Raw genomic sequence first — 12,562 nt, forward strand, 5'->3', positions numbered from 1 at the left:
GGTCATGTAGTGTACTTTGTAGTCTCTAAAGTTCTGGATCATGTCTTTAATTTAAAAATCACAAAACGGATGTACCAATCACAGATTGACACTTTCACTCACACATTGACGAGCCCAATAACTTGATTAGTTCTGAAGGGAGGGCTGGCCAAAGCAGGTTGTATGGAAGAGTTGACAATGATGACAACATCCACTCATTCCATCTTGTGGATGAAAAACTAAAGTTTATTAAAAAAGCACAATACAAAGATATTCAAAAAGTACAGTTGAACAGAAGAAAAAATGTATAATACTGATAATATTTTGTAACATTCATAAAGAAATATGTTATTTTATCATCAAATGAGAGAAATAATGAATCAAAGATAATACATTTCAGACATTGAGAACATAAACAATAAATAAAAAATAGCCATGGATGATCGCTCCCATAAATGTTTTGTACATTTAATCATATTTAGTGGTTTTTAAAGGTCCAATGCAGCCACTTTTATCTCAATATCAAATCATTTATGGGTAAGAATTTATATCTTAATGTGATTGTTTTCAATGTAAATTGTCAAAAATAAACAAAAACAGTTTCTAAGCAAAGAGCAATTTGTCAAGCAAGAATGTTGCTGGGAATGTCTGGGAGTGGTCTGAGTGGGAAGGGGAAAACTGACTATTAGGTAGGTGTTCCTAATGTCTGGTATACTCAGAGTATGTAAAACATAGTAAAATCACATTTTTGACTGCACTGAGCTTTTTGTATTGCCATTTTTCTATCAACTTTTTGTTTTTTGATTGCTAATTCAGAATCCATAATTAATTGGTCATCCTGAATGATTTTTAAGTTCGAATTTGCAAGTTTTGTCTCACTTGCTAACTAACAAGCTAGCTTGGAGACAGTGTGGATGTGAATGGATTAGAATGCCACAACATTGGCTTGGAGAGAAGCAGAAGAAGTGAGAGGACTCCATGAGGAGATGGCTTGGACTAGTGGAATAGCTACTCTGACTGTTAATATTATTATTCTAGCGACTGTGTGGCAGCATAATAACATCACCCAAGTGGGTGCTACATAGAGTTAGTGGAGAGGAGTGGCTAGCCAGCTAAGCATCACCAGCCCAGAGCACGGAGGACATGAGGGGACAGCATGGGGTTCTGCTGAGGCTACGGACACTGACTGTCTTTCTACTCTGACCGGCTCCCTCCTCTGCTCATAGGATCATCAGACCATCAATGGTTCCTCAGATCTCAATGACATCAGATCTGCTTCCCAGTTCATACCTTCCAGTTCTATTACTCTCACAATTTATAGTTAAACATTTTTTTTTATACAATACAAAGCAGATACAATTATTTTAGCTGCAGACACGATCCATCATCATTACACCATATCATTGTTTCAAAAGCTGTTACAGTAATACACAATTAAACCATGATTCAATAAAATATATTTGATGGTAAAAAAAATATATACAAGTCCTTAATGTACAAGGTGTTATTGTGTGTGCGTGTGTGTCCCGCAAATGTCCCGCATTTTATCAACAAATTCAAATACCACTAACTTAGAAAAATAGGTTAATTTGTCTCAAATTTCAGTCAGACATTCAAAACTGTCTCTTTCAGTTACATTGAGCTTATGAAAAGATATACACTGAGTGTACAAAACAATAAGAAAATATATAAAAAAATAAATAAAAAACATTTACATAAGTGTTCAGACCCTTTACTCAGTACTTTGTTGAAGCGCCTTTGGTAGCGATTACATTCTCGAGTCTTCTTGGGTATGAAGCTACAACCTTGGTCCCATTCTTCTCTGCTGATCCTCTCAAGCTCTGTAAGGTTGGATGGGGAGCATCGCTGCACAGCTATTTTCAGGTCTATCCAGAGATGTTCGATCGGGTTCAAATCCGGGTTCTGGCTGGGCCACTTAAAGATTCAGAGACTTGTCCCTGAAGCCATTCCTGCGTTGTGTTGGCTGTGTGCTTAGGGTCGTTGTCCTGTTGGAAGGTGAACCTTCACCCCAGTCTGAGTTCTTGAGTGCTCTAGAGCAGGTTTTTATCAAGGATCTCTCTGTACTTTGCTCCGTTCATATTTCCCTCCATCCTGACTTGTCTCCCACTCCCTGCTGCTGAAAAACATCCCCACAGCATGATACTACCACCACCGTGCTTCACCGTAGGGATGGTATTGGCCAGGTCACAAACGGTGCCTGGTTTCCTCCAGACGTGTTACTTGGCATTCAGGCCAAAGAGTTCAATCTTGGTTTCATCAGAACAGAGAATCTTGTTTCTAATGGTCAGAGGTGCCATTTAGCACACTCCAAGTGGGCTGTCATGTGCCTTTTACTGAGGAGTGGCTGCCTGTCTCGGAGCTTTACGGACGATTACTTTGACCTTGCTCTGACATGCACTGTCAACTGTCGAACCTTATATTGACAGGTGTGTGCCTTTCCAAATCATGTCCAATCAATTGAATTTACGACAGGTGGACTCCAATCAAGTTGTAGAAACATCTCAAGGATGATCAATGAAACAGGATGCACCTGACCTCAATTCAAGTCTCATAGCAAAGGGTCTGAATACTTATCTAAGTAAGGTATTTCTGTTTTTGCTTTGTTATTATGGGTTATTGTGTGTAGATTGATGAGGACATTTTTTATTTGATCCATTTTAGAATAAGGCTGTAACGTAACAAAATGTGGAAAAAAATCAAGGGATCTGATTACTTTCCGAATGCACTGTATGTATGTATGTATGTATGTATGTATGTATGTATGTATGTATGTACTGCTAAAAAAATAAAGGGAACACTTAAACAACACAATGTAACTCCAAGTCAATCACACTTCTGTGAAATAAAACTGTCCACTTAGGAAGCAACACTGATTGACAATACATTTCACATGCTGTTGTGCAAATGGAATAGACAACAGGTGTAAATTATAGGCAATTAGCAAGACACCCCCAATAAAGGAGTGGTTCTGCAGGTGGTAACCACAGACCACTTCTCAGTTCCTATGCTTCCTGGCTGATGTTTTGGTCACTTTTGAATGCTGACGGTGCTTTCACTGTAGTGGTAACATGAGACGGAGTCTACAACCCACACAAGTGGCTCAGGTAGTGCAGCTCATCCAGGATGGCACATCAATGCAAGCTGTGGCAAGAAGGTTTGCTGTGTCTGTCAGCGTAGTGTTCAGAGCATGGAGGCGCTACCAGGAGACAGGCCAGTACATCAGGAGACGTGGAGGAGGCCGTAGGAGGGCAACAACCCAGCAGCAGGACCGCTACCTACGCCTTTGTGCAAGGAGGAGCACTGCCAGAGCCCTGCAAAATGACCTCCAGCAGGCCACAAATGTGCATGTGTCTGCTCAAACGGTCAGAAACAGACTCCATGAGGGTGTTATGAGGGCCCGACGTCCACAGGTGGGGGTTGTGCTTACAGCCCAACACCGTGCAGGATGTTTGGCATTTGCCAGAGAACACCAAGATTGGCAAATTCGCCACTGGCGCCCTGTGCTCTTCACAGATGAAAGCAGGTTCACACTGAGCACGTGACAGACATAACAGAGTCTGGAGATGCCGTGGAGAACGTTCTGCTGCCTGCAACATCCTCCAGCATGACCGGTTTGGCGGTGGGTCAGTCATGGTGTGGGGTGGCATTTTTTGGGGGGGGCCGCACAGCCCTCCATGTGCTCGCCAGAGGTAGCCTGACTGCCATTAGGAACCGAAATGAGATCCTCAGACCCCTTGTGAGACCATATGCTGGTGCGGTTGGCCCTGGGTTCCTCCTAATGCAAGACAATGCTAGACCTCATGTGGCTGGAGTGTGTCAGCAGTTCCTGCAAGAGGAAGGCATTGATGCTATGGACTGGCCCACCCGTTCCCCAGAACTGAATCCAATTGAGCACATCTGGGACATCATGTCTCATTCCATCCACCAACGCCACGTTGCACCACAGACTGTCCACCATCCGCCACCTCATCAGGAGCATGCCCAGGCGTTGTAGGGAGGTCATACAGGCACGTGGAGGCCACACACACTACTGAGCCTCATTTTGACTTGTTTTAAGGACATTACATCAAAGTTGGATCAGCCTGTAGTGTGGTTTTCCACTTTAATTTTGAGTGTGACTCCAAATCCAGACCTCCATGGGTTGATAAATTGGATTTCCATTGATTATTTGTGTGATTTTGTTGTCAGCACATTCAACTATGTAAAGAAAAAAGTATTTAATAAGATTATTTCATTCATTCAGATCTAGGATGTGTTATTTTAGTGTTCCCTTTATTCTTTTGAGCAGTGTATATACCCTAGTGCGTGTGTGTTTGTGTGTGTGTGTATTTGTTTGTGCATGGCTGCATGTGTATATGTGCGTGAGGGCGTCTAGCATGTACATATTATCCATGTTCCCAGGTTGCTCCTGCTCCTCTGATGGTGTATCCCTCCTACTCCCTCAAGGACCTGTAACATATCACCACACAAAGTTATTTATCCCTCCATCTCCCTCAAGGACCTGTAACATATCACCACACAAAGTTATTTATCTCTCCATCTCCCTCAAGGACCTGTAACATTTCAACACAGAAAGTTATTTATCCCTCCATCTCCCTCAAGGAACTGTAACATATCACCATACAAAGTTATTTATCCCCCCCATCTCCCTCAAGGACCTGTAACACATCACAGCAGAAAGTTATTTCTCCCTCCATCTCCCTCAAGGACCTGAGCCCAATTTCAAGTATCATAGCAAAGGATCTGAATAGTTATGTAAATAAAGCACTTTTTATACATTTGCAACAAAAAAAAATGGACAAACCAGTTTTTGCTTTGCCATTATGTGGTATTGTGTGTAGATTGCTGGAAAAAAATATTTTATCAATTTTAGAACAAGGCTGTAATGTAACAAAATGTGGAAAAAGTCAAGGGGTCTGAATACTTTCCGAATGCACTGTAATTTACTATGGGATTGCAAATCCAAAAGTATGTTAACATCAACACTATAATCCAAAAATCATCACTTGGATGATAAAAAGGTAATGTGATCAGAAACACTTTCTCACCAGATTGTTTGTTAGGAAATACTTATATATAGTTTCATACCCTTCAATAGATTGTTGATTTAGTCTTACCGGGGGCTGTGTATGGCTTCACTAGAGAATAGACAGATTCTGTCTCAGGTGGGGTTGGTTTTTCTGTAATGGGTGAGGATAACACATCAGCATCATTTTACAGTTAGACAGAATGATATACAGTTATACAATATATAGTTAGAGGTGTGAGGTTATGATGATCCCTTACATACTGTATACAGCTTTTAATATGGGTTAAAGATGTGTGAGGTTCTTATAGGGGGAATATGGAGGGATTTCCAATCTTACCTCTCTTCTTCTTGGCTTTGACCTTCTTTTGGAGTTCAACCTCAGCATAGGTCACATCAAAATGTCCAGCTGCTGCTGACAATGGACATTTCCAGACAACAAATGAAGGAATTAGCTTATTGCACATTCTGCCACTTCATCACAAATTAAGAAACAATTAAGGTTAATGACTGCCAACCTGTAGAATGGGTCTTACCTGTGGCTTTCCCTGTCTTCACCTCAGAGTAGACTGGATTTTCTTTTAGATAATCTCGCTTTTCTGAGGAGGAACAAGAGCATCAGAGAATTTGTAAATATATATAGATATATACACAGTACCAGTCCAAAGTTTGGACACACCTACTCATTCAAAGGTTTTTCTTAAATTGTTACTATTTTCTACATTGTAGAATAATAGTGAAGACATCAAAACTATGAAATAGCACTTATGGAATCATGTAATACCCCAAAAAGTAGCCATCCTTTGCCTTGATGACAGCTTTGCACACTCTTGGCATTCTCTCAACCAGCTTCATGAGGTAGGCACCTGGAATGCATTTCAATTAACCCGTGTGCCTTGTTAAAAGTTAATTTGTGGAATTTCTTTCCTTCTTAATACGTTTGATTCCATATGTGTTATTTCATAGTTTCGATGTCTTCACTATTATCCTACAATGTAGAACATGGTAAAAATAAAGAAAAACCCTTGAATGAGTAGGTGTGTCCAAACTTTTGACTGGTACTGTATGTATGTGTGTCACGGCTCTCTTCGTCTTCTGACGATATAGCAAAATCGTCGTCTGAAAATGTAGACCAATACGCAGCGGATGTCGTGTTCATCTTTGAATTTAATTAATCGCTCACGTGAACACTATACAAAAACAATAAACAATGACAGTGCAACAGTTTTGCAGGCTATCCTAACGCAGTGCAAAAACAATCTCCCACAAAAGACAAACACACCCTCATATATGGGACTCTCAATCAAAGGCAAATAGACAACACCTGCCTTCAATTGAGAGTCCCAACCCCAATGAACCCAAACATAGAAACAGACACACTAGACTCAACATAGAATACATGAAAATCAAACCGTGCCCAAAAACCCCAGAATACTTAAATCAAATGCCCTTTTTAGAAAAACACCACCCCTAACCACATAAAACAAATACCCTCTGCCACGTCCTGACCAAACTACTATACCAATTAACCCTTATACTGGCCAGGACGTGACAATGTGCATATTTTAACTCATCTTAGATACACTGCTACATTTGTGACAGTTGAGAGTCACCTTTCTTTTTCTTGTCCAACTTTTTGAGTTGAATCTGGGCGTAAGTCACATGACTTGGTCCAGCAGCAGAAGCACCAGCAGCATCTGAGACATAATACACAAACACCTCCACTTAGTCAAACTACATGTCATATTAAATGAAGAGCAGCAGACTACTACACATTCATACTGAAAACATTACATTACACTACCATTATCATTGTTGTCTGAGGGATTGATCGTATCGTAGATGTTAGCGTCACCTGTTGGTCAAAGAAGAGGGACAGGTTAGTTAGGTTGGTTATCCCTCAGCTTGTCTAGGGACAGAGAGTACGGTTACATTTTGTTATACAAAGTGGATGTTGATGAGTCAGTGTATGAGGTTACAGAGAGAGGAGTGTTAGAGGTCTGGGCTGAGAGACTGACCATGCTGGAGATGTGTATAAACAGTATCAGGAGTCTGGCCCTGGGTAGATCCTTGGTCCTGTTGGGGGTCCTGGTTGGTGATCTGGGGCTGAAGGGGCCTACAGGGAGAGAGATACTCAGCTTAAGAAGCACAGAGAAGATGTTATACTCTATGTATCAATTCAGTTGAGAGACAGGTGTACTCACCAGAATATTCTGTTGAAACAGGAACCTGTAATGACAAACACATGGTGTTATGTACAGAACTTTCTTCAACTATTTATATTTTAATTTCATGTTGTGATTTTTATCCTAAACATATAAGAAGTTTTCCATGAAATGAGAGAAGATTAGTCTCACCTTTTCTGTTTTGATATCTCCACAGCAGGACCAGGAGAATGACCAGTAGAACACCAGCAACAACCAGACCCACAACCACTCCTACTAGGACTGATGTAGAGGATCCAGGAGATACGACTGGAGAGACTGGAGAGAGAACAGCACAACACCATCAGACTCTGAGGTGGAAAATAAATAAAGTAGTTCAATTCCTGTATGTATCTGAGACTGGAGAGAGAACAGCACAGACTCTGAGAGAGGTTATGTAGGTTAAGAGTACAGAGCATGAAAACAAAGTAGGCTGGCCCGTCTTTTGACAATTTAGTTGAGAGATCATATTTTCTAGGGGAGAGCACCTGTTGACAAAAGATTTAAGTGCCTTTGAACGGGGCAGGATAGTAGGTGCCAGCCGCATCAGTTTGAGTGTGTCAAGAACTGCAACACAGCTGGGTTTTTCACACAACAGTTTCCTGTGTATTTCAAGAATGTTCCACCACATTCAAACCTACATTAACATCAACACTTAAATCACATGATTTTCACACAGACAATAAAAAGGTAACTAACTTGTGATCATAAATGTTTCCTCACCTCTCACTGTCACCCAGCTCTCTGGTGATTCTCCTTCACCAGATTTACACTTATAGAATCCTTCATCTGACTTGGATACTGTAGGGATGGTCATCTCTCCTGTCGTCTCATTCTTGATGAGTACTCCATCTTTGTAGAAATCAGTCTTGAGTTTAGGATTTGTTTCCTGATATCTAAATGTACAGGTCAGAGTTACAGAGTCTCCTTCAGTCACGGGATGGACAGGACTCTCCAGGATCACATCACCATCTGTGTAACATAATGTATAAATAATACTGAATATCTGGAGTCATCACTCACAATACATCAACGTCTTATGAGCTTGTATTATATTTTATGCAATCAATCAGTTACAGAATGAAACATAACATGCATTGAAATGTAAACATGTTAGTGAATGTTGTGCAATAGACGTACCATTTACTGTGATGTTGACAGCATTACTGTACTCTCCTGATCCAGACTCACACCAGAACACTCCACTGGACCATGTGTCCAATGATGTGATGGTGCAGGTGGATTCTGGTGGATTCTGTTATTGATCTCCAGGTAGATGGACACTGTGACGGCCATGCTGTCTCTGTGTATCTCTTCAGTCTCCATCCAGTAGAGTTCCCCTTCAGCTCACAGATCAGTGAGAGAGATGTCCATCTAAAATGCTGAGTTGTGTTGGGATTTACTGTAAGAGACACTGAAGGCTGCAGATCTGAAACAAAGAGAGACAGAGTCAAACCTATAGTTATATAGACACATGAGGGTGACTTAAATATAATTCAATACAGTTTCAATGCAGTTAGTTACCTCCTGACCAGAGAAACTGAGGTTGACTGTAGAGTGTATCATAGACTGGGTCTCCTCTCCCAGCTCTACACACATATCCTCCTGTGGGAGTAGCACCAGCAGGGATCAGAGTGTAGGAGTCTTCACTAGTCACATTGTCAGATAGGGGCTGTAGAGAGTAAGACTTGTCTGATAGGGAGGGTAACCCAGCTCTGTAGGGAACAGTCCTGTACCAGGAGAACCACCAGTCTGTAGACAGGTCTTTAACCCCACAGCTCAACATCACAGAAGACCCAGGGTTCAGCCACTGAGGAGAGATACTCAGGGCAGTTTGGGGTTGATCTGTGATCAGACAGAGGACAGGTTTCAACCTTTCAGTCTTAGAAAGTATTCTAGTGAACCCAAATTATTTTATACATGATTAGATAGACTTACCAGACACGGTCAGTTTTACAGCCTCACTGGTCTTGGATAACTTGTTTCCCTTTACACCCTCACAGGTATATGAATCACTGTTAGACCTGTAGACAGGACTGATTCTGTACTCAGGCTTTGTGTTAAAGGGGCTGAATAACTGACTATTCTTATACCATCTGTAGTCCCAGTCAGTGTCTCCTCCTCCCTGTATGTCACATCTCATAGTAACAGTCTCTCCTCTGAATATCTGGGTCCAGTTGGGTTGGAGGATCAGAACAGCAACAGGTCTCTCTGCACAGACACAACTAACTGAATAAACAGTTGCACTATAGCTTCAAGTTAGCTATCATTGTTGTGATACAGTAAACAGACAAAATATTATACCATAGATTACCGTCTATCCATATAAAATAACAACCATTTATCATAAAACTGTTATAGACTCACCAGTAATGTTTATCTGGACTGGGTCACTGTACAGGGTGTAGTAGACTGGGTCTCCTCTCCCAGCTCTGCACCAGTACTGTCCTCTATCAGAGACACTGACCCAGCTGACTGTGTAGAGGTATCGAGAGGTTGTGGTTACTGGTGTAGAGTCTGGTCTGTGTCTGTACCAGTAAAACTACCATCCAGGAGACTCTACAGTACAGCTCAGTGTCACACTGTCTCCTGTGAATATGTTCTCTTTGTCTGAAGTCAGTGTGGTCTTTGGCTGATAATCTGTTGGTATTTCAATGGGTTTGAGTGATAAGATAACAACAACAACAACAACAACTAAAATTCTCACTATTCACAGTAACAGTGACAGCATCACTGATGGATGAAGATGTGGGTCTGGATCTTCTCTCTCCCTGACACCAGTAGAGACCCTGGTCAGACTCAGTAACTCTACTGATGGTGGATCTAGTATTAAGGTATTTATACTGGGACAAGCTAATCTCACTGTTGTCTTTGTACCATTTATAGCTCCAGTCACTGTAAGACCCAGCTGAACACGTCAGAGTGACTGTTTCTCTGGTGTACACAGGTTTTGGATTTACGGTCACTGTAGTTTCAGGCAGAGCTGAAAGAAAAGAGCACAGAATATCAAAACATATGGAAACCTTAGAAATTTCCATCGATTTAGCGATGTTGGGATCGGCTAAACTTTGAACATTGAGATATTAAATGAATGATAGGAAATGAAAGAGACTGGGTTATGTTAGAAGTTAATGGTTGTCAGAAGAAAGAGGAAGGCTTTGGAAGGTGTTTGATGGAGGAGAGGAGAGCGATGTGTTGATACAGGGGAGACAGATGGACATCTGCGTATTAGATGAAAGAGGGGTTGAGGTCAGGAAGTGAGGACAGATTCTCTTAAGAGAGTAATACATGTTTGGAATCCTGTTACCCTCTTTATTAGCTTCCTGTAGAGCCATAAAATGTAAGGATTGGAGAGAAAGGGGAGTGTCTTAAGTAGGATGCATATAAACTGTGAAGTCTGAAATCTTTAGCTGTCTGTTTTCAGCTGTACAGAACCTTTGGGGAATGATTAAACTTGGTTAAAGCTTCTCTAGTGTCCGTGAGTTATTTACTCTGAAAATAAGAACCTAACAGCGGTTTTGGAAAGTTCATTATAGGTGTATGTTGAATTTAAAGCTAGAATAGTTAGTTGCTACATCCACTTTTGATTTTATAAATGAATGATATAATGTATACCGGTATTGATTCTTGAAGAATATAGTCTGGTTTTACTCCAATGTTTGTAAACAATGTAAATGTAAACAAACAATGTAAAGCCTCAAAACAATGTTAAAACTATCATTTGTTTATGGATCATTCTACAGAAGTGGTGCACATTGGGGCTTTACATTTGTTTTCTAATTTGTATCCTATTTTTCCCAACTTTCAACACGTCTTCCAACATCTGTCAGATAGACGTATATACTTCTCACACACTTTGTTTCTATTGTATACCTGAATTCCTACCACCACACTAAACTGGTCTCTACAGAAACATAGTGAAATAGAAGCAGTAAAGGATCACCATGAACAGTAGTGGTCATTTTGATTAACCTATTACAGATTCATTTTAGAAACTGTATTTGCATACCAAATTAACTAAACAGTAAAAACATGATTTTTAACCAATTTTCAAAACCTTTAAATTGAATTTGAGAAATATAATCTCTATTGTTCTTTGTAAAATGTTCAATGTTGATTGTATTAATCTGGAACTTGTTGATTGATTTAATTACTTATGCATCTAATTATTTATGTTGTTAGATGTTTAATTATCACTTTTCCTATCATTATTTTGGCAAAATAGCAGGTGTTTCGGTGTAAGGATTCAAAAATAGAGAAAGCTAGATGTATAAAACTCATTTTACCATAAACATTGCCATTGACGGCTTCCACCATTTAAAGTAGTCAACTGGGTGGGGATTTCTATGGTTTGGGAGTGATCAGCCAATGATCAGAGAGTATTGTCTTCCTCCAATTGGGTTGCCTCATAGAGAAAGATAGAGGACTCTAGTGCCCAAAAGCATGTTTTAGCATGGGCAGCACTATTGAGGACTTTCACAATTTTTAAGTATTCAACTGGGTTGGAATTCCTATGGGTTACGAAAGGATCACATAATTCCATCCAGGTCATCAGTGGGGATACCCAATTAATTATAATCGTGAGTAAACATTCCATAACTGCAGGTGGCAGTAAATCACCAACCTTGACTTTATACCTGTCCAAACACACTAGGTGGCAGTGTACACCCTTTCAGTTTGTTTGTCAACTCATAGAAGTAGTAGAAGAAGACAGTTGAGGATTTCAAAATGGAGATGGCCTCAATGTAGCTGCCCATGCTCTCATAGATGCCATAATGGAACATACAGGAAGACAATGAGGCAATGTCTATCTAAGTCCATGTAAACCAAGTTTAAGACCAGACCATTGGTCCCAATATCCAGAACCAGTGAATTGAGACCATAACAAGTTAAAGACCAAGTCCACTTGATCCTGAGTGGTCCCAAGACCAAGACCACTAGATCCTGAGTCCATGGGCCCTTTCTTCAATTGTAAGAAACTCAAGTAGAGTAAACTTGAGTACAGTACAGTAGAACACAGTAGAGTACAGTAAAGTACAGTACAGTAAAGTAGGGTACAGTAAAGTAGGGTATAGTACAGCAATGCACAATACAGCAGAACACAGTACAATACATTCAAGTACAGTAGAGTAGGGTACAGCTCAGTAGAGCACAGTACAATCGGGGCGGCAGGTAGCCTAGTGGTTGGAGCGTTGGACTAGTAACCGAAAGGTTGCAAGATCGAATCCCTGAGCTGACAAGGTAAAAATCTGTCGTTCTGCCCCTGAACAAGGCAGTTAACCCACTGTTCCTAGGCCGTCATTGAAAATAAGTATTTGTTCTTAACTGACTT

The 12,562-nt window shown here is 40.6% G+C and overlaps 1 protein-coding gene across 1 annotated transcript; it reads right to left on the reverse strand.

Moving 5' to 3' along the window:
• Positions 1–202: 202 nt before the first annotated feature.
• Positions 203–10,144, reverse strand: LOC106578034 (uncharacterized). The gene is given in 15 exon segments (XM_082965219.1): positions 203–4,449; positions 5,118–5,180; positions 5,367–5,441; positions 5,563–5,625; positions 6,640–6,723; positions 6,831–6,881; positions 7,045–7,142; positions 7,231–7,255; positions 7,384–7,509; positions 7,954–8,202; positions 8,371–8,482; positions 8,484–8,659; positions 8,755–9,075; positions 9,169–9,441; positions 9,598–10,144. Coding segments are annotated over 14 exon segments (1,656 nt in total). The 5' UTR covers positions 9,374–9,441; positions 9,598–10,144; the 3' UTR covers positions 203–4,441.
• Positions 10,145–12,562: the final 2,418 nt, after the last annotated feature.

This window comes from Salmo salar, chromosome 18, assembly GCF_965601325.2.
Source record: "Salmo salar chromosome 18, fSalSal1, whole genome shotgun sequence".
NCBI classification, from domain to species: Eukaryota; Metazoa; Chordata; class Actinopteri; order Salmoniformes; family Salmonidae; genus Salmo; species Salmo salar.